General features: G+C 44.1%; 1 protein-coding gene across 1 annotated transcript in view; it reads right to left on the reverse strand.

Annotated features, from left to right (window-relative positions):
• Positions 1-23,174, reverse strand: part of CROCC2 (ciliary rootlet coiled-coil, rootletin family member 2) — an 87,611-nt gene that overhangs the window by 44,505 nt on the left and 19,932 nt on the right. Inside the window, exons 7-19 of the mRNA XM_033150206.1 lie at positions 22,283-22,442; positions 18,899-19,005; positions 17,556-17,753; positions 15,647-15,743; positions 15,357-15,446; positions 14,543-14,758; positions 13,593-13,792; positions 10,148-10,330; positions 9,609-9,753; positions 6,996-7,142; positions 3,467-3,697; positions 1,195-1,388; positions 515-642 (exon numbers count right to left, since the gene is read on the reverse strand). Of these exons, the coding sequence (XP_033006097.1) occupies positions 515-642; positions 1,195-1,388; positions 3,467-3,697; positions 6,996-7,142; positions 9,609-9,753; positions 10,148-10,330; positions 13,593-13,792; positions 14,543-14,758; positions 15,357-15,446; positions 15,647-15,743; positions 17,556-17,753; positions 18,899-19,005; positions 22,283-22,442 (2,096 nt within the window). The remainder of the gene's footprint in view (positions 1-514; positions 643-1,194; positions 1,389-3,466; positions 3,698-6,995; positions 7,143-9,608; positions 9,754-10,147; positions 10,331-13,592; positions 13,793-14,542; positions 14,759-15,356; positions 15,447-15,646; positions 15,744-17,555; positions 17,754-18,898; positions 19,006-22,282; positions 22,443-23,174) is intronic.

The following is a 23,174-nucleotide window of genomic DNA, read 5'->3' on the forward strand; positions in this document are numbered from 1 at the left end:
TTTTTATAAAATATCATTTTCATAAATTGTATTTTTGCACTGGTATGTTTTATTGAATCTGGCTTTATATAGTGTATGTGGTTTTAACCAAGTTGTAAGCTATCACAAAAAGATAGGATAAAACAAATAAGTCTGGAAACTTGTTCATTGGCTGATCTTGATGCAAAACTATGTTAAATGGTAATTTGAATGTGTGTCACCAATAAACAGTTATTAGGTATAGTCAGATAACTGGTGAGGTGGTTTATTAAAAAAAAAATTATTGGGCACTTTCAGTGGTATCCCAGCCACTTAACGTAACCATACGTTTAAAGCACGTCTTCCGTCAAAAACTCCTGGGAACTGTAGTTTACCTTTCACAGAGCAATGCTTCCCAACACTCTTAACAAACTAGTTCCCAGAATTCTTTGGGGGAAGCCATGTGCTTTCAATGTATGGTTTGTGCATAAATTAAGAATTTAAGGGGACGATTCCATGGAGTTTTGAATCAGAGTGAATAATGTGTGTACTATACCTTGAAGAGCCTTTCTGGCAAGCTTGATGCCTTGGTTCTCTCCTTCTAGTTGTTCCTTGCGAGCTTCCAGCTGTGCTGCCAGTTCTTGTGCCTCAAAAAGGCTGGTTTCCAGGGACTCCTTCTCCACTCTAAAGCACATCAGGAAATAATAAAGGCCAGCCAATTAAGCTGTCAATGCCTGGATTCTACAGGCATCTATTTATCCACTACCCCAGAAAGCTTGTTGGCACTAATGAGCCCCATCCACCACAGGTACTCTGCCAGCCCTGCTCATCCACAGGAAGTCCAGAGACAAGGAAATGTGCAACAAATAAAAGGGCACCTTCCTGCAGGTTTACACTTAGTTAGCTTCTTGTGCTTCTCATTTAGCTCAGAAGCACTGAACTGAGGGGCATAGGCAGTTGCTGCCTGGACAGGCCAGAAGGGAAAAGGAAAATATATATATATTTGACTGAAACAAAGAGCAAGGCTGAAACCAAGACACTGAACCTATTATGAACTATGGTATGGTGTACAAGTGAAGCATATCCACAGGCTTATGCTTTAAAAGAGGGGTGAAGCAAGGCTTACCTGGTTTAGGTTGCATGACTTTGCCTCATGCCACCCCTCCCTTAAGTTACGGTAATTTGCAAGCAAGTCTTCAGGAGACCACCAGTTGTTTCATAGCCGGTGGGCATTACCTGAGAGCATCTGCCTCCTCTGTTAACAACTTCATGTGCCTCTCCAATGCGGTGAGCTCCACAACCACCTGTGCCTTTTCCTTAGCCATGTCTTCCTTCTCCTGTAGTGTACGGAGCAAGGAGTCTGCTTGCATTTCCATCTCTCGGTGGCTCTGGGCCAGCTGCTCACCTAGAGTTTGCTTCTGGCTGTTCAGCTGGCAAAAAGCAGAGGCAAGTGTGTGAGAGAGTATAATGGTAACAGCGGGAAATTAAGAGCCTAATTAGGATCCCGGCTACACAACCCTGTAAACTGGGGCAGCGGGGAGGCTCCTCCAAGTGTTGTTAGACTTCAGCTACCATCAGGCCTGGGCAGCATGGAACATAGGAAGCCTCCTTCTACTGAGTCAGAACACTGATCCATCAGGCTCAGGACTGCCTACACTGACTGGCAGAAGCTATTCAGGATTTCAGAGAGTGTTCTCTCTCCCACGCTGACCTGGAGATGCTGGGGCCTGAACCTGAGGTCTTCTGCATGCAATATAGTAGCTGGACCATTGAGCTACAGTCCTTCCGCTCAGTGGTCAAGGATGATGGCTGAGGAGTTGTCATCCAACAACGTATGGAGAGCCACCAGCTTTCCATCCCTGATATAAACCACTCCTCTTAAGGGCAGTAGTTTGGCAGAGCTGTGCCTTTGTCAGGGACTGGCAGGGTGCTGAGGAATGTGTGGCAGATGCCACAGGGTCAGAGGCTGCCCCATGGGAAGGGGACAGTGATTTATGGGGTTTGGTGCCTCCTGTGAGGCAGCAGTCAGGGCTGGAGGGAGGGAAGAGTCTGAGCAGAAGGACACTGTGTTAAAAAAACACAGGGGCCTAATTTGAATAGTAGAATGCCTGGCATCTGGTGGGCGGAGCTTTTGTGTTATGCTCCAGAATCGGCCCCTCCCTTCAGGCCTCCAGTTCAGTTCATTTAGAGAAGCCAACTGTCATTCTTGCCTCATGATGTTTTTTTTAACTTTCTCTTAGATAGTATGTTATTTTCTTTATTATTAAAGCTTTGCTTGACATATACGTGAGCCGCTTACTTTTCTGAAGAAACTCTACTGAAGAATGGTGGAATATCCTAAACTGTGTGAACGAGGGGATAGTCCCAGTCTGACAGGAGGATTGATTTTTTATTTTTTATTTTAATCACCCCACCCTCCACCACAGAGAGAGGGGAGGGGGTGAAGGAAACGGGTCAGGAACTGGGGCTGGAGCAAGGGCAGGAGTGGAGGAAGAGAAGGTGCCTGAGGGTGGAGAGCAGTAGAATCCCCTCCATCCCCTCCTCCATTGTCCCCCAGGACCAGAAAGGGCTTGAAGAAACAGGCACAGTGGCAACTTCCGTGTATGAGAAGTTACAGGTTGCTTGTGCTCACCCTGTCAGATGCCGGTCCGTAGGGCTCAGAGCACCAGCCTGGGGAGGGGATTCCAGCTACTGAAGTTGGCATAAGTGTGTTTGTGTGTGTGTTTTCTCTGTGCACCTTAGGAGCTACCACAAGTGTGTGCTTTGTCAATAAAGAATTAAACTACCAACCGTCTGTCCTCCTTGGGCTGAGTGTGCTTAGGAAAACCTCTGAACTCAGTGGTTCTGCTGGACAGGGATCCCAAAACGGTTTGTTTGGAATGATCAACTGTATTGCAGAAGCTTTGCCGAGTGTATCGCCAAGATGCACTCTTGTGTCAGGGCCAATCTAGTTATTATGAGCAACCATCTGAATCAACAAGTGGCGTTTCTCACTGGAACCTTTCGCATATTATATTCTTATATTTATTTATAAAAGTCTTTTTATATTGGAGTAACAGATCCAAGCACAATAACGCTCGAGCACAAGTTATATCTCTACTGTGATCAGAGCTAAATTGGCAACTGAAACGCAATACTGTATAATGTTTTCAACACATCAAACCTCCGCATTTCCAGCAGATCAAACCTGCCAAACCAATATGTTAGCAATCATTGGGGCTGTGGGGTGGGGGTGAGGAATGCCAAGTGATGCACTCCCGCTTCCCACAACTTTTGCAACCAGGAAAGCAACCGAAGGGCCAGGTTTTTGTAATCCGCATCATTTACGCCAAATCTCATGTTTGGCTGCAGTAGGAAAGACTTAGTGATCTATCATGTCCCACTTGTCACCTCCCCAGCATAGCACTCAACCAGGAAGACAAAACTGATCCTAAGTCCTCTCTTATTCACATCCTTACTGTATTCTGAGGCGATAAAAAGGTACTGTGTTCTGCCCTCTTTTTCATACCTGCATTATTTGGTCCTGAAACTGGATTCTCTCCCTGTGCAGTGAGGCCACTTCCCCTTCCAGTCTCTCCTGCTTCTCTTCTGAGGCCTTGTAGTTCTGCTCCAGCCCCTGCTTCTCTGCCCTCGTGCGCATCAGTTCTTGCTCCAAGTGCGCCAGCTGCTCACGCCAACCGGCTTGCTCTTGTTCCAGCTCCCGCTTCCTACTTGAAAGCCTGCTCTTCTCCTCTTCAAGCTGCACAACAAGAGGAAAGACTGGGGTTTGCAGGCTCTAGAAGGGGCAGGGGGAGATGATCCAGCAGGAAAACAAAAGGTGGGCTAGCCTTGGCGGATAGGTAACGAGGATACATCCTTATGGCACTTTCACACACGACCCTTGAATTTATTGTTGAATTTGAATGTGCTATCATTAGCACAGAAGAGAAAATGGGAGGGACACCTTCTGTTATTCAAATGTATATTCTGGTCAATGGGGGGGGGTTATTTTGCTTTTGCATTAGGGAAAAATCTGATTACATTTCAAGTGTAAAAATAGAGCAATAGCTCATATTTTTTGCCATTTCTCCCCTCCAACCCACAGATTTCTAAGGACCAAATTATGGTCTATCTTACACATCTCTGGGATGGGGGTGGCGCTGTGGTCTAAACAACTGAGCCTCTTGGGCTTGCCGATCCGAAGGTCGGCGGTTCGAATTCCCACGACGGGGTGAGCTCCCGTTGCTCGGTCCCCGCTCCAGCCAACCTAGCAGTTCGAAAGCACGCCAAAAAGTGCAAGTAGATAAATAGGTACCACTCCGGCGGGAAGGTAAATGGCGTTTCCGTGTGCTGCTCTGGTTTCGCCAGAAGCGGCTTACATCGGCTCCCTTGGCCAGTAAAGTGAGATGAGCGCTGCAACCCCAGAGTCGTCTGCGACTGGACGTAACTGTCAGGGGTCCTTTACCTTTTTTGCACATCTCTTCAAACTAAACATTGATTTAAAGGAGAACACACAGTGTAGTTGTACACACTGCTGATATCATGACTCTTCTCTCCTCCATCTTCTGCCGCGTTGACAGGAGCTAACCCATAGTCTGGCTTAGCGTTATGTCCAAATCTAGGCTTGTGGCTTATTTCTCTCCAAACAAAGCATGAATTGTAAAGGATGTTTGCTCTTGGCTTACAGCTCAGGGGTAGAGCTATAAGAAGGCAGTGGTTTCCGTTCCAACTTGTGCTTGTCAGAATCAGCGCCGAATCTTTTTTGCTGACCAGTATTTAACGTAAGTTATATAAGTTTACATAAGTATTTATGGAACTTGCTTTTTTAAAAAAGTCATTCATTGCATACCATTTGCAGAGTTAGAAAAGCAACACAATACTGTGAACCAATACTGATCAGACTCACTTGACAGAATTCCATCCCTGAACACAAACCAATGTGTGGACTGCATCAATTTCCACTTCTTTTTCAGTTTTCATAAGAATTTTCCAACACCCCTACTTGCAGTTTGTTTGGGGGAAACAACTCATGAGTTCAGAAATTTAATTTCATTGTACACAGGTTGTACAATGACAATATAGGCATTACTACTACTACTACTACTACTACTTACTCCTAGCAGTGTGCCAACAGAAGGAGTGGAGTGGAGCAAAATGCCTGCAGTTTCAGCAGTGTGCACCAGCATTCACCTTTAAACCGTAAGTTTAATTATTGAGGTGACATGCAAATGAGGCCTAAATGTGACATACATTGTGTGAATGCAATTAACACATTTCAGAAAACCTAAATGACAGTCGCGGGGCAGGGGAAGAGGGGCAAACAGCAGTGAGACCACAAGATACGGGAAGGGTTTATCCTTCTCCACTTGTGGTCTAAATTAAAATTGGCTTCCCAAGCTGCTATTAGAAGGATGGATGCCTCCCCATTCTCTGCAGTGTCTGTGTCTCTCTCTCTCTGTGTGTCTTTAGTTGCTATTCACAATTTTAAAAATATGCACATTAATTGCATTCAGCCCATTAAAAGCACATCTAGATTGAACCAAACCTCCTACCATCAGTTCTCATTCTGCTCCCTCTGTTTGGGCCTGGTTTTGCTCAAATACTGTACTCCAGTGGACATATTTAAGCACTGTAATCAAAAGGACCTTCTAGTAAAGTAGATCCACTTAAGCCAGCTCAGTTTCTGATTCACAATTTCAACCGTGCAGAAACTTTGGGGGGTATTTCTGGACTCCGGATTTTCCTTAGGTTTTCTTTTGCTTTCCTTCCTTAATCAATGGTGACAGGAAAGGTTTTTGCTTTACTTTCTCCCCAAACTGAGCAGGCGCTTCAATGAGGGCACAGTCTTGAAGGCTACGATAGCAGTGCTTGGGTGAGTTTTCCCATGTGCTTGTTGTAGGGCAGCTTACAAGCTTCCATTAGGCAGCAATAGCATGCTTGAAGTCTTCCGGAAGTTATAAATGCTGTTGGCATAAGCTGTGGAGTGTGTGAGCGCTCTTGAGTCCCCCCCATTTCAGGCCTCACTGCAAGTTACAAGCTCTTGGCGGTTACAAGCCCTGCAGGGATGATGGTGCTCATGAGGCCGAAAGCTTTCTGGCACACCATGGGTTTAAAGAGGCTGACAGGAAAGTGTGCATTTTGGCAGCCAGCGAAACCACTGAGGAGAGCTTTGTTTGCTCAGAGCAAGGGACACTCAGGGACTTACAGGCAAACCGGGATTTCAGGGCATGCTCTTCCAGGATAGGGCTACCACAGTTTTAGGATAAAATAAAGCTTAGACTAGGACTCAGGGCAGTTGTATTTTGTTTTCGAATTTGCATCTGACAGGGCCAAAGAAGATGAGACAACAGAAGTCCATTATTGGATCTTCCATATTTTTACACTTTTGTAGAAAGTGATTGTGGTGTGTGTGTGTTGGACTGGGACCCTGGTACTAAGGGAGGAGAGAATTAGCTCTCTCCAACACATTTTTACAGTATCATGCAAAAATGCTATACTAACAGGATAAACAACAGCTTCAGGGAGTTTTCACAGGTATGTTGGCATTGGGAATGGGGGTGAGTGGGTAACAGACCCTCTCCCAGCAACAAGGTCCCAATTCAAGTTCCCTACTCCTCCCCACACCTTGTAGACAGCTGTTTTTTAACATTTTACACTGTTGAGAGATTCAATTATATTCTCCTTTAGTTTAACTCTCATTCTGTCATGAGGTAGAGACAGCACTACTCCAAGGTTCACAGCAATTTCCTACCATCTTCCAAACACAACTGGGCGCCATTCCCCCGCAGGTGGCGCGCCACACCCTAGGACACACGCCACACCCCTGCGGGCGGTGTGCCAACCCCGCCCCCGCCTGATTTCCGCCCCCCCCCCCGGTGCCGGAGCATGAAGCTCTGCCACTTTCTCACCCTCCAACACAATTAAAGCTGACTCAGATCCTCTGCCAGAGGTAGTTTACTCCACTTGCCCAATGGTGGGGCCACCTGTGCCTACATGCTCACATAAGCAGTGGCTACACTCAGCTACACCCACTGCTACAGCCTGGCTGTCTTTGTTACCTGTAGAATTATGCGGTTGAGACTGACTTTGTCATGAGCCAGCCCTTCGTTCAGCGCACCCATCTTGGCTAACGAATCTCTCAGCACAGCGTCTTCCGATTTCATCTTGTGTATGGAGAGCTCAAGGTTAGCATTGGTGGCTTTAACCTGAGGAGGAAATTGAGATACTGAATTTCACCTCCAACTCCAGGCTGCTTCCCCTTCAAGGCATAGCAATGGTGCCTCAGATGAGAAGCTATGCTTTAGGGAACAGAGATCCATAAATGGATCAGTTGTGGAATTTATACATTAAATCAGCTGGTCGGCATTTTGGTTGTCGTCTTCTATATTGTTGTTTAAATATCATTTACTGAGTGCTGAATGGCAGCATCTTCAATTACATTTGTTGGTGTCTATTTGTGGACTGTGTGCTTTGGGTGCTTCAGCATCTCCTAAATGGTTAGATCAAATTATTGGATCTTCTCAGAAAGCTAAACCCATGAATGCTGCTTATAAATGCTTATTGGAGCTTTATAAAGTAGATTTTAGGAACTTGGGAAAGTTGTGGAATAGGTAATTAGAATGTGTTATAAAACCCAAACAATGAAAAACTGCTTTAGAATCTATACTGAAAGTTTCTCTAGATTTGAAATTGAGACTGAGCCTGCAAAAAAAAGAAGAAGAAGAAGTTGCTTCACGAATACTAGACTCCACAACAGTTCTACGGGAAAACATGGTCCAATCCAGATAGATGCTGGAAGCGTAATGCTAAAAAGGCCTTGTTGAGGCGTATGATATGGGCAAGTCCAGTGAGATATATTATTTTTGTTCTGAAGTTGCTGTCCACGTAAATTTTGCATGGGCACAATATTTGATATTTGCAAATGTTCAGGTAATTTTAAACTATATTACTGCAGCTTGGGGATTAATAGCAGGAAAACAAAAGTGAATGTTTTGAGCCTTTATGCCCAAGAGACTTATACTTCAAACCTGAAAGAATAAATACCCACTATCCATTATGTAGTGGTCTGAGGACCTCCTCTCTTTTGCCACATTTGAACATTTATTATTATTACTTTGTGTATTTAAAAATCTATCATTGAGTTTTTTTCTTTGTTAAATGTATCTATATCTGTATATGGCTTGTGCCAAACTTTTTTTAAAAGGGTCTATTTGTCCATTCCACATTCAATTTAATACCAATCAGTGCCTGTAAAAAACACACACCCTGAAACTAAGAAAGGGAAGAGGGAATCCTTAGCATTTGTGCATACAAAAGTTAACACTATTTTTCTATTTAAGATCACGTTCATTACATAACCAGGCAATATTATGTTAGGAAAATATAGTTTTCCCCATGAAAGTTCATTCTAGCCAAAGTGTGGGTGGCAAAGAGATCTGCTACTCACTTCAGCAGAGCCAATCTGAGCTGCTAGGGCAGTGTTCACAGGAGTGTTTTACCAAAATAGTTACTCATTCAGGGCCTGCCCTAACACTTTATTGGACCATTGCCTTGGCAGGCACATTATTTCCAAGAAAAGAGATTAAAGTTAGCACACAGTTTACTGTTTTCAAATATCAAGTCCTGATGATGTGATGGCATGCAATGGCACCTCACCCACAGTTCTGCTTTCCCCTTAAAACATAAGGGACTGAAGCTGTCAGGAATGAAATTTGGTTCTTCTAGAGTGCTGGACTGTCTCAGATTCAGTGAGTCTGGCTAAGTCTCTGGGATTCACAGTCAATTGTCAGCACTGGCTATCAAAATACAACAGCTATGATTTTACATTCGTTCTCTTTCCCCTTCCTCCAAACCAGGCACTAATAGAAGCCCACGCGGAAAGCAAATACTCGGTGACATTTTCCAGAGTAAAAGGGCACTATGCCTTTCTGCCTGGCATGGCTTTGCAATAAACCAAGCTCCCGAGACTTTTGGCAAGGGGCTTTTCCATAAAACCCTGGAAACCAACCATTACAGACCTATGGCCTTAGCCTGGTGTGGCAATACTAGCCTCTCCCTCCAGACTCCCTGGTACTAGAAGTGGACAGCGACAGGCTACCAGCTGCACTAAGCTGCTGTTATTTTTACTTTGCATGTTGCCCAGGGAACTCTTATTATGGGGTGGCTAATAAACTGAATTAAAAACACATTTCCTGAAAAGTTCAAGGTGGCTAAACAAGAAATATACAAAAACAGTAAATGTTTTACAACTTGTGCTTTGTACCTTTGCCTCCCAAGTCTCTGTACTTGCTGCCAGTTGAGTCCTGCTTTTGCATAACCTCTGGACTTAGCCACTGCCTGTTCCTATCCTTGACTTTGGACAATCCCATACTTTGCTCTTAAGGCTGTCGCCTCTTTTCTGTAATTGGCTTTCTTTCTGTAGTCTGACTACACAAGACTATGCATGATAAAATCCTTTTACAGCTTTTACAATGCTATAAGTAATTACTTCACAGATAGAAACGTCAAGATTTTGTTTTCCAAAAAGGCTAATAGATGCTGGGGGGAGGGGGGTTGGGGGTCATGTCAGCAATAGTCAGAAACATAAAGGGGGAGGGCAATATCCTCAGTTAGGGCAACAGACAGGAGGAGAGTTATTTGGCATATGGAATGTGCCAACTGGCCACCCTTACTTTGGAAAGTGCTCCACTCAAGCCTTCCTTCGCACTCTCTAGCATATCCTTCTCCAGCATGGCTTGGTTCAAAGACTCCTTGACTGTCACCAGCTCTTTCTTCAGGGCAGACATCCTCTCCTCCAGCTGCTCCAGGGATCTTTGCCTGAGGAATAAGAAAAAGGTCTAACTATGCCTTGCACCAACCAAGCCAGATTATGCTTAACTCATTGTGTCGATACACCTTGGGATGCCAATTAATGTCATTGGGGTTCAATTCCCCCCACCCCCAATTATTACAGCTATGTTTCATGACCACATCCTTCTTGTTCCCCGGCAACTGGCACGCAGAGCCTCACTGCTTCCCGAGGCAGAATACTGCTATCATGACTTGCCGCGCTGATAATTCACACGAACTACGGCCAACATTATTAGCGAAGGCTATCTATCTGCCCAAGGGTGAGAATATGGGAAAGTCCTGCCATGTCTTTGAAGACCAGCACAGAGAGGAGGATTGCCTTGTGCATCAAAGCACTAGGGACACAACTGCAGCACCTCACCCCCGCTCCAGCTCCTTCTTCGTTCTCTCCCTTTCTTTAATGACATCCTCCTTCTGTTCTTCCAGGAGTTTTCGCTGTCTCTGCAGCTCTCCATTCATAGTCTTCAGCCGCTCCACCTCCAGATGGGAGGAATCGAGCTGCTGATTCAGGCTTTCCACTGCCATTTCTGCGGCCTCCTTCTCTCTGGGGAGTGAAAAACAAAATATGAGCAACCTGGGGTCAAGATAATGCACCCTGAAAACAGGCCCCAGTTTGTCTTGGGGTAGAAATACATGCTCTGCTTCCTCCACATGTGTTTGGTGACCAACCACCACTTCTCTTTTGCAAGTGGGTGGGCTTACTTTCTTGCAGAGAAGGGGCAGGCAGGAGGAAGGCAATTAATCCTGCCCCACCAAAGGCCTTGAACAGAAAAAAAAGTTTTCCAGTGGCAGGGGACAAAATCATAGAAACATAGTGCAAAGCAACTAAAAGGCATCTATTCAGACCATCTGCCAAAAGCCAGGAGTACCGAATGCTGCAATCCAGACTCAAATATGCTGTAACATGAAATGTATCTGCAGCAAAAATGCCTGCCTGCCTGCCCATCCATCCATCCATCCATCCGTTGTATTTGTACACACCTCATACAACTTAGTGCAGCTTTCCCCAACCAGTTGTAGCCTAAAAATATCTGGAGGGCACTAGGTAGGGCCAAACTGCGAGAGGCACTGAAGGATAGGCGTGCCTGGCGTGCTCTGGTCCATGGGGTCATGAAGAGTCGGACACGACTGAACGACTGAACAACAACAACAGGTAGGGGAAGGCTGATTTAGTGAATCCTTCAAATAATTTAAGCGGGGGCAAGGAGGGGAAACCTGTCAAAACGCAGCAAAGGCTCTTCTTTTAAATCCTCAACAAGGAACAATAGAGCAGGTGCCACTCTGTGCTACCCAATGACCTTCCTAGGACAATTTAATTTCACAGATACCCTTTTATATGCGTCCAAGATAAATAACACCGCTGCAATACTGTTGCGGCTACCGTGGAGAGGCATTTGATAACCTTTGGCAGCAACGAATGCTGATGCACGTTATTCCCAAAGACAGTGTTTCATCATCACTTTAAGAATCACTTTCATCTCTTTGGCTGACGACCACAACAGAAATGGGTGCAGAGGTGAGAAATCACATCATCAGAACAAGAGACCCCTTTGTTACTACGGAAAAGGAAGTTGTACAATACTCCTCATCCACCCACCAACCCAAGTCAAACTGTATCATGAATGTAGAAAACCAAAGTTTTAAGTAAAAATATGAGTGCAGAACAGATACAAAGACTACAAGAGGGCACTGGCCTTAATTTTGTTAAAACTGTAAAATATCTAGGTATCAATCTCACAGCAAAAAAATTGAACCTGTACAAGGACAATTATGAAAAACTGTGGACAGAGATAAAGAAAGATTTGGAGATATGGACGAGATTAAAACTGTCGTTAATGGGAAGAATAGCAGCGGTTAAAATGAATGTCCTACCAAGGATGCTGTTTTTATTCCAAGCCATACCAATTTTGGATAAATTGGATTGTTTCAAGAAATGGCAAAGGGACCTATCGAAGTTTATATGGCAGGGTAAAAAGCCTAGAATTAAGTTTAAGATCTTGACAGACTCCAAAGAGAGAGGAGGCTTTGCCCTGCCGGATTTAAGACTTTATTTTGAAGCAGCGGCCTTTTGCTGGTTGAAGGATTGGTTTAAATTAGAGAACGTGGATGTGTTGGACTTGGAAGGATATGATAATATGTTTGGTTGGCATGCATACCTTTGGTATGACAAAGTTAAAATCCACAGAACTTTTAAGAACCATATAGTTAGAAAATCCCTGTATCAGGTTTGGATAAGATATAAAGACTTATTGGAGAGAAAGACTCCTAGATGGATTTCACCAGTGGAGGCCAAGGCCTATAAGAGACCGAATATGTCTGCAAGTTGGTTACGATATATGGACATATTGCAGCAGGAAGGGGACTCATTTAAGCTGAAAAGCTATGATCAAGTCAAAAGTCAAGTCCCCGACTGGCTGCAATATCACCAGGTACATGAAACATTTAAATTAGACAAAAAAATTGGTTTTCAAGTGGAAAAATCAAAACTGGAAACGGAACTGATCGAATCGAACTCTAAAAACCTCTCCAAGATGTACAATTTGTTGCTAGAGTGGCATACGAAAGATGAATTGGTTAAATCGACAATGATAGATTGGGCGAAAGATGTGGGACATAATATTATGATGGATGACTGGGAGAGATTGTGGCAGAAAGGTATCAATTTTACTGCTTGTAACAGTTTAAGAGAAAACATAATGAAAATGGTATACAGATGGTATCTGACACCAGTTAAGATAGCTAAGATGAATACTAAAATGTCAGATGTGTGCTGGAAATGTAAACATGCGAAAGGTACCTTTTTTCATATGTGGTGGTCGTGTCCAGGGGTAAATGCTTTCTGGGATAAGATTTATAATGAGCTTAAAAAGGTAATGAAAATTACCTTTAGTAAGAAACCAGAGGCATTTCTCTTGAGCATGACCAATGAAGAGATACCCAGTCAGGACAGAGTATTTTTTATGTATGCCACAACAGCGGCTAGAATTTTATTGGCAAGAACCTGGAAAGGTGAAGAGATCCCAACAGTGGAAGAATGGCAGATGAAGCTAATGGACTACATGGAACTCGCAGAACTGACCGCCAGAATCCGAGACCAGAGGGAGGAGAAGGTGTCGCAGGATTGGAAAAAATTTAAAGACTATTTAGTTAAATCTGTAAAATTGAATATTTGAGCAGAATTAAGCAGAAGATTGGCTTTAGCAGGGTTATGTTAGTTAAAACTGTTTAGAAGAATTTTTTTTGTATGAATGATTTAATTGTTAAAAAGTATTTTAAGATTTCTATGTTTAAGTTATGATTTATATTTGATTAAGTAAAGCTAAGTGCATCAAGAAATATGGTAAATGTTAATGGAATAAGATATAAAGCTACCTATAACGTATATACGATTTTGAAGACAGTGGAGGGAACAGGGGAAGTCCCCTGAATAGAGAAGAATGCAATAAGAAAATTACAAAGATAAGTGTTGGTTAAGGTTAGTATATGTTTTTCTTTATGTTTGTTTATATTGTTATTGTTTTTATTGTGTTTATGTATTGTGTTTTTATGGTGTTTATGTTTATGTTTATGCTATGTTTTTCTTTGTTTTAATGGAAAACAATAAAACCTTCATAAAAAAAAAACTGTATCATGAATGTGCTGCCCTTAGGTAAGCATAGGGAGTTTCCAGTCACTGATGCATCACTACAGAGAGTGATGGCTTCCTTTCTGAGATGCTTATTTGAAGGACACTTAACCACCTGAAGGACTGAGTCAGAGCCAGGTCACTCAAAAGCATTAACAGATCTGAAGGCTCCCTCTTTCACCTTCCAAGCACCTCCACTGAGGCTTTCCAGCGTTGCAGTTCTCTCCTGCAATCCTCCAGTGACCGGGTCAGCTCTTCACATTGCTGCCTCTCTTCCTGTAGCCGCTGTTTTGCTGCCTGCGCTTCCTGCTGGCAGTCAGCGAGCTGCTTCTTGACAGTTCCCAGGGCATCCTGGCAAGACTCCAGCTGCACACGCAACTCCTGTTCATTAAAAAAAAAAAGAGGGAGCAAGCAGGAAGCCCCTTCCACATCATACAACACAATATGCACCGGGGGGGGGTACCCCATTTAACAGGTGGGCAAGTGCTGTGATCAACACCTTCACTGACACTAAGGAGCCGAGTCTCTATAGCCAGGGAAGCTGGATTTTGTAAATAAATACAGAAATCTGTGGTTTGGGTAAACCCAAAATGTGCAGACGAGGCATTGCATTCATATCTCTGAAAGCTGGTTTCCCGAGCTCCATCATTTGGCTATGCTGCCTGCATGCACGAGGGATATGGACATTAAGAGCCAGTGCAAAAGGTTGTTGCAGCTGTTGCCCTGACAAAGGCCAGGATGGTGGGGGGGGGAGGGTTCCTGTGGTAGCAGGTGCACTAAGAGCCCCAGGGGATGGCGGAAGGAGCCGCCAATTTCTCTTGGTGAAATCCAGCAAGGTCAGGGCAATGTGGGTGAAGCAGCAAAAGTGCCGGATTTGGTGCACCTGCACAGGACCAACCTCACTGTCTCACCCCTCCCAGTAAGCAGCAGCAGTGACACTGCAGCTGGGAGGCTATTGTTGCAGCGTCTCCTGGTTTCAATAATCTGTGAAATTTACAGTTTTATACGTATTTTGAAATAACTGTAAGGTAGAAGCATTAGATGACTGTATCACTGTACTCTCTCTCTCTCTCTCTTTCTCTGTCTGTCTGTCTTTTAAGATTTATAACAGTAAACTCAGGATATCCAAACCTGCTCATGCTGTTGTGATTTCTGAATAGCAGCACGAACTGCTTGCAGTGCTGCATTCTGAAGTGATGAAGGGTGTGCCCGGGGTGGTGATACCCACCGGCGGTGGGGAGAGCTGGAGCGCCGAGGGGATGTCTGCCATAGGGTGTCTTCCTCTGACGAAGTTCTTGTACTTTCCAAGGAACCGAGTCCTGTGCTCTTGGATTCAGACAAAGCCAGCTAGGAGGAGAGTTAAGAGGAAGTGAATGCCAGTCAAATCAATCACAAGTTATTATACCGTAATGAGACTGGGGTTGAACTAAGTGGGTTCCCCGCATCCCCCACCCTAACTCTGTGAGACTATGGTTGTAAAAAGAGACTGCTAAAGAGGCCTGGCAGATTCCAAAACAGGTCAATGAGATTTACTGGGTCTGGATCGGGCTAGAGGTTTGTGTCTGTGGACAGAGACTTTACATTTTGGGTAAGTTAAAACTGCTGGCAGCCATCAATGATGGAAAACAAACTTAGCTCGAGTTCAAAATGGCTGCAGACTGCCCACCACTGATGCATGTCTAGAAGCCCAATGGAGGATGGTGAGTGCCACCAACAAATAGTGGTGGTGAGAGAGAAAGCAGGTGGTGGTCTATAGGTTTCTCTCTCACTATAGCGCCCTTTTATTTCAGCTGGGCTTTTGTAAGAACTTCCTAGTGAATCGAGCATCAAATTCTACTCAAGTTAGATGTCTACCATCAAATTACACTGAGTGAGTCAGAGTCGTCTTGTGAATGAATATATAACAATTTAACTGGATTACAGGGTAGGCAAAAGTTTCGCACACCTTTGTGATGCTGTTCAAGCTATGTTGCAAATAGTCGATTTCTTCTTTCAGGTCCTTCACCTCTTCTTGATCTCCAGTCTTACTGGCCTCCTAGTGTTCAAAGATAAGCAGTTTCTCAGAAATGGACATGGGGAAAGGGCACAGAAAGTATGAGAAGGCAGGTGTGTGTGGTAGTGCAAGCCAGTGTGTATGTATTAGGCCGTGCATTTTTGTGAGGATGTATATGTTGGTAAGGCTACGTGTGTTTGCCTGGGAGAGTGATAGAAAGGGGGGGTTGTGGGTACGTATACCAATTTCTGAATGTCCATTTTTAGGGCAGAGATGGTCTTCTCTTTCTTTGCGTTCTGTTCTTTAAGTTTATCTCCTAACGTGGTCAACTCTGCAATCCTGTAAGACACAAACCAGGCATAGGTGGCAGATTGATCAGGAGTGAAAACATATGACCTCAATTCTTCATACTCTTGGGATCATTAAGCCACCAATTCGCACATGACATTAAAAAGATACATGGTCAGAGGCTGACAACAATTTTTAAGAGCTGAAAGTAGCTTCAGAAAGGCTTCCCTTCCCACTATGTACTGTCCAGGACAAGTCCACACAAGGACTGGGAGAAAGCAGATTCAGCAAGAGGTCTTGGGTTGATGGAGAGAACAGTCAATAAGAATCCAGATGGTGTGGACCCAATCCAAGATCAAGAACCAATGGAGAACAAGAGCTGTCAGATTTACAGTCCTATAGTACCCCCCAATTATCCCAGACAGCAGACAACTTTTTCCAATAGTTCCTAGGTCCCAGTTTGCCTTTACATCCTCCCTGGACCAGGCTACTCCTTACAGGCTCTGCCCCACTCCCTGAGGACCAGAGAGCCTCAAAGAGTAGTCCTCTGGGCTAGAACCAAGCACTCCATTGCCTCTCTGTTACTTCTTGCCAGTGGTGTTGGCTGCACTGACAACTGAGTGTGAAGCCTTTGTTCCTGAGGATGCTAGTCCCTTCAAGAATCCAGCTTGGGGGCTGCTATCTCCAAGGAACCCACCTTGCAGGGGATGCTGGCTCAAGGTGCTCCTTGCTATTCAACTTGGGCACCACCATGCCAGCTTGCACCAGTGACTCTCCTGACCTGGCTGCCAGCTCTTCCTTTGTTTCAGAGCCCTGGTCACTGCTCACAGTTGAGATTGTGACATGCAAATATGATTCTTTGTTTTGTCCCAATGCCACCTCTGCGTTACCGGAAGCAAAAGCCGGGTATGCATAGACATCACAGGTAGTGCCCCCCTCTATTAAAACTGCCTTCCATTCTAAGAGAGCCAGTGTGGTATAGTGGTTAGAGCGTTGGATTAGGACCTGAGGGACTAAGAATATAAGAGGAGCCCTGCTGGATCAGGCCAATGGCCCATCCAGTCCAGCACCCTGTTCTCACAGTGGCTGACCAGTTGCCCATGCTAGGCCTGTAAGTACGACAGGAATGCAATAGCACTCTGCCAACCTGCAATTCCCAGCAACTGGCATTCAGAGAGATAGTTCCTCTGACAGTGGAGGCAGAACATAGCCATTGTGATTTAGTAGCTGTTAATAGCCTTGTCCTCCATGAATTTGTCTAATCCTCTTTTTAAAGCTGGTGGCCATCGCAAGTCCCATAGTTTAACTACGTGCCGTGTGAAGGAAGTGCAAATCTCCACTCAGCCATGAAGTGCACTGGGCGACCTTGGGCTAGTCACAATCTCTCAGCCTAGCCTACTTCACAGGGTTGTTGTTGTCAGGATAAAATGGAGAGGGAGACAAGCATGTAACGCCACCTTGAGGTTTTCAGAGGAAAGGTGGAATATAAATGCAATGATAACAGCAGTAACAACACATTATTGCAGTTACAGGTGGGTAGCCGTGTTGGTCTGCCATAGTCAAAACAAAATCGAAAATTCTTTCTAGTAGCACCTTAGAGACCAACTGAGTTTGTTCCTGGTATGAGCTTTCGTGTGCATGCACACTTCTTCAGATACACTGAAACAGAACACATTATTGTGCCATGATTCACAGACCCAGAGAGGTGGGCTGTGTCTAATAGGTGGACCCACTGAAATCCATTGACTTGACTTGACTAATAAGCCCATTGCAATCAGTGGGTTGAATCAACGGGCAAGCTTTTACCCCACTTTAAAAGCGGGTGCCCCAAAGACCAGAGGCACATGCGAATGCTCTTCTAACCTGGAGTTCAATTCGGCTTTCTCTCCATCCCACTGGCTCTGCAGCTGGATCATCTCCCGGACTTTCTCCCGAAGCTGCTTCTCCAGCAAACAGGTGGAGCTGCTTTCAGAGAGGCGCAGGTTGGAATCCAGGTTGAGGCAGGCGGTCTGGAGGCGGCGGGCAGCTCTTGCCATGTCGGTCCCTGCCTCAGCGAGACCTCTGGTAAAGAGGGAGTTAAAATCTTTTCTCATTCAGCATTCACACATTTTGTCTCTGGCAAGGCCAGCTGAGAGCCAGAAGTTCCAGTTGAAAGCTGGGATGGGTTCTATTTAGGGTTAGGCCGTAGGGTCACGGTTTTCAGATACAACAACGTAAGAAGAACCTGCTGGGTCGGTACTTTTTATCATATGTGGTGGGAATGTAAAAAGGTGAGAGTGTATTGGGATATGATATATCATGAGTTAAGAAAAATGTTGAGATATAATTTTGTTAAGAAACCTGAAGCCTTTTTGTTAGGTATTGTAGGTACAGACATTGAAAAAAAGGACATTAGACTTTTCCAATACGCAACGGCTGCAGGTAGAATCCTTCTAGCACAAAAATGGAAACAAGAAGAATTACCGATGAAAGAGGAATGGACAGTGAAATTGACTGAATATGCAGAAATGGACAAACTAACGGGAAGAATCCGAGAGCAGCGGGACCAGAAATTCATCAAAGACTGGTTAAAATTTACGAATTATTTGAAAGACAATTTACATCTGAATACGTTAATAGGATTTCAAGAAGTTTTGTAGTGAATGTGTAGAATTATTATTGTAAGTAGGATAGTAAAGTAAGGGAAATTTCTTTTTTTTTGATAATGTAAGCAATGGTTGATTAAAGAAGTATAATGCTAAGTAAAAAATTAGAAAGCCATTTGAAGGGATTGACGGAAGTCATGGCTTGACAGCCAAATGGAAAATGTATGAAAATGTTTGTCTAAATATTATTGTAGTAGTTTAGTATAAAAATAATAAAAATTATATATATATATATATAAAAAGAAGAACCTGCTGGGTCAGGTCCATGCTCCATCTAGTCCAGCATCCTTTTCTTGCAGTTGCTTATCAGGTGCCTGCAGGAAACCCACAAGCAGAACCCAGGCACAATACCCTGCTGTGGTTTCCAGCAACTGGGATATATTTTGTCCCTCCCCAAATGCTTCGCATTGGTATTTTTGGAGCTGATGACACCCAATATTTTTTAAACAACGAGGTCCCCCTACGAGGGCATCAACTGCACAGGCAAATGTTTCAGGCATTTTCTAAAGAGCCCTCAGGGTGCCTTTTGTAGCAGTGCTGCTGCACTGAGGGAGAACCCACCTCTCCATGGTTGTGCGGAGCTCTGCAAAGTTGCCACGGAGCGTGGCGGCTTGACGCCACAGCAGCAGGATCCCACTGTGCTCACTGCTTAAATAGGAACTGTAAATCTGCAAAGGATGACGGAGAGAACAGGATGCGGACATGTCACCGGTTCCAGCACTTCAACATTTTATTAACTGAGAGCTGCAGAAAGTTACCTCCCTCCGACCCCCATTTGTATTACTAAACCATCTTCCAAAATCTGTTCAAGGTCCTATATGAGTAAGGCATGGGAAATAGAATGTTTTTGCCCCTGCTGCAGGCAAGTAGATGGGTTACAGAAGATACTATTTAAATTTACCTACAACTCACTAGATTGCTTTCCTGGCACTTCTTGTTTTGCAAGCTGCGATGAACGTTTGGAAAAGTAAGGCAGAAAATGTTGAATAAATAACTTGCAACTAACCTTCAGTTTCCAACAAATAGTACTTTCAAGCCAGGCAGGGATACTGCTTCGTCATCCCCGAAACACACAACAAAACTGTTAAAATGCAAACCAGGAACTCGACGAAATGCTTCCTCTCCAAGGTTGTAGCAAGGCTGGCATCAACTCTGGCTGAGCAAATAAGAGCTCTGAGCTCAGAACTTGGCCAACGTATATATGAGCTAATATTTTGCTGTACACATGAGTATGTCTCAGTGCTTGTAAAAAAAATATATCTATACATACAGATTATTGTTCTGCAGGCCAAATAAATAAATAAATAACACAACCAAAGGCTTTGCTGTTTAGAACTGGAATTTTCAAGGTTTCCTATTGGATCCAGACTCTTTCTCACAGAGGAGCTCTTTCATAATACTGGAAGAGCTCCAGCAATGCCTTGGTGGTCTCAGCTCCATAGAAGGGTAATCCAACAGCAATTTTAACTAGAGCACTACTACATCTGGTTAATAGGGTATGGAAATACTAAAGCAGTGGCAAATATGACATGATAGTAGTGTCACTGGGTTAAAAATGCCAACAGCCCGTTATGGAATCAGAATAGCCAAGATCACTCTGTTTGTTCTGAGAGAGGGGCAGTCAAAGAAAGAGAGTCAGAGAGATACAAATGGCTTCTCAATAATTACAGATCATGTTCAGGGAGAACCTAAAACAAAACAAAAATCTCCATCAGGCCAATGGAAGGGGATACTCTCCAAAGATATGTAAGCAAAGAATCAGAGAATTGTAGCAAAATATTCAAAGTTAGTGGGCTGAAGCTGCTAAGATGAATGAAACAATGCCAACAGACCAGAGAGCCAAGAAGTACAACTGACACCAGTGTAACAATTCTCACTTCAACACTAATAGTCCATGTTGACCCAACAAGAAAAGTGATGGGCGAAGGCCAAATATTACATATTTTGGTACACAGCTTGTTTACAGCCAGCATTTACAAGCAAGGTAATTATGAAGATCGGGAAAATTTTATATTTGAAGCAGCAGAGTCAAGGACAACTTGGTCAAGAGGGTTTTACTGTGAGAGTTGGAACATTCCCCGTTTTTTCCTGGTGGCCAGGAACACCAGTGTGGTGATGTGGCATTAACCTTCTAGCAGCATAGGAGATGTCGTGGAATTTCAGGTGGAAGAAAGAATTCTGGATTTGTTCCTGTGCTGGAGGTTCAGTGCCATTAACCTAAGTAAGAGCCAAACAAGGGAGGATGACAAAGAGAAAGGAAACCACAAAGGTGCTGGCATAAGAGAGAAGGATTAGGAAATGGTGCTATTTGTGTTTGCAATAATGCTAAGGCATAACGTTTTGTTTAGTCATCTATACTGAGCATGAGCTGTGTGCTGCAGCTTACTTGGACGAGGATGCAGAAGGACAGAGCAAGGTGGCATCTAGCTAGCATGGGCCTATCAGTGGGAGCAGCAGACTGGCTTCACTGATGGGCCCATGCACATCCCTGAAAGCAATGGTTGGGGCAGATTCCAGATAGTGAACAGTGCAGCAAAGTTACAATAAACTGTACTCTATGCATCTGGAAACAAACCCAAGGAAAAACTGTTGATATATGACAACAATTCTGAATTCACTAACCCTGTACAATGTTCGGTGCCCCTCAGTCTTGTAGATAAAACTCTTTAGCAGTTGGCCTGTGTCCTCTTCGAGAGGAGAGATGCTTATTCATTGAACCAAAACACACACTGCCTTTGCTAACTAGGAACTCTGCATTTTGCCAAATACAAATACTCTGCCAAACCCAAGCTGGATTTACAATGCATAATAAATTCAAAATGCAGCGTCCACAACCAACATTTATTTTCTAGAGAGTTTATTTTGATCTGGGGTTTTTTTTATGAGCTAGAAAAGAGGGGACAGTAAGAGAAGAGGGAAAAGGAGCTCCCCCAAAAGAAGGAGTGGGGGCCAAACTATAAATGATTTTTATGCACGCAACTAGCAAAAGCATTGTTTGTTTGTTTTTAAGGTAAACAGCGGGGGGCAGGCGGCTTGAGCAGGACAGTGTGGGTGGGAGAGTGGGATTGAACCGTTTGCCAACACTGTAGTCCCGAGCCAGATCAGTTGCTCCTTCAATACATAACATGTTATATAGGCATTCAGAGGAAAGCTCCCACTGCCAACAACAGGATTGCAAGGAAAGAGGGAATATGGGCTATGGCACTCCCCAAAGGACTGGAACTGGAGAAATACAGTCGTACCTCGGAAGTCGAACGGAATCTGTTCCAGAAGTCTGTTTGACTTCCAAAATGTTTGGAAACCAAGGTGCGGCTTCCGATTGGCCAATCGGAAGCCGCAGAAGCCACATTGGACATTTGGGGTTCCAAAGAACATTTGCAAACTGGAACACCGACTTCCAGGTTTGTGGCATTTGGAAGCCAAAACGTTTGAGTCACAAGGTGTTCGTCAACCAAGGTATGGCTGTAGTAATTTTAGCGCCTGTTTAGACAAGCCTACCAAGATGCTTAGAGAATGGAGGTAATTTTAATGAGTTTTAGTATTTTAACTTTTGTCTGCTTTAAAATAGGGCTGTACATTTTTCTTGATTTTCTTATCTTTTTGTAAACCACTTTGAGGTTGTTGTTTTTTAAAAATAAATAAATAAATAAATAAATAAAAATAATAAAGCAGCAGTCTGGCGGGACCATGGGCTGAACCAGTGAAGGTAATGAAGATGGAACAGGGATAGTTGACTCTGAATTTTCTGGTCTTGGCAGGAGTGCTGATCCTATGGACAGCCGACCCAACAAAATGCTGAGTTGAGCAAAGAATTGGTCACAAAAAAAACTCCCAGTGCCAAATCTGCTACAGGTGTATAGTACAATGGTGCAACATGAAGCAAATGGATTTCTAATCATGATGTTGCCAGGTATTTCAAAAAGCAACCAATAGGATATGTTGTACCTCCCTGCCCTTGTGCCACTGAGATTCCTTCTGTTCACTCCTCAGCCTGTGCACTTCAGCAGTTGCCCTCTCCAGCTCCCCTGCTAGTCTTTGTTTTGAGGAGTTCATCTGGTCCAGCTGTTCCCGAAGAAGAGTATTCATCTGGGAAAGACTGGTGCTCCTAAGACAAAAAAAATAAGAAAGCCAAGGACAGGGTTTTCCTCCACAATCACAATACGGCACACTAGCTCTTTTAAATCCAAGAATTCCTCTATGTCTTTATGTCTATCAAACCACGTTAGCCACAACAAAGGCCGTGTACTGAACAATAAAGAAGATGGTGGTGTAGCACTTTCCTGAATAAAGTGGGTTTTGAGCAAGTCCCACCCTTTGCGACAAGACCTGCCCTTACTTGTATGACACCAGGCATAGGGCAGGTCGGTAAAGCTTGCCCATAATGGCCTCATGGGCAAAATGGGGAAGCCCAGTGAGCTGGAGGTTCCCCACCCCAGCTTAGGATAAAAGGAATGGAATGTGGATCTGACACACCTAAATCACAGATTAAAATATTGTTCATGATTTGCAGTAATAGATTCAGGGATACTGCTACCATCAAATGAAAGTTCAATGACATACAGTTGCACACTTCAAATGGAACATTAATTTATACCTTTCCTATGGATAAAATACCATGACCCCAATTTAAAGAAATGGTCAGCAGTGGGGGACCTCCAGCATACGAGTCTAATTATGCCCAGCATGGGTCCCAGGTGAGGCAAGGCCATTTCCTACAAACCATGGCCACCTGCCCCACACCTGGCATCCTGTGGCATCAGATGTGGGGCAGGATACAGTTGTCGATCAGGAGCTTAAAGGAACTCCTGATGGTGCTTTCAAAAGCAGGGATCTCTGT

Source organism: Lacerta agilis, chromosome 5 (genome assembly GCF_009819535.1).
Source record: "Lacerta agilis isolate rLacAgi1 chromosome 5, rLacAgi1.pri, whole genome shotgun sequence".
In the NCBI taxonomy this organism is placed as follows: Eukaryota; Metazoa; Chordata; class Lepidosauria; order Squamata; family Lacertidae; genus Lacerta; species Lacerta agilis.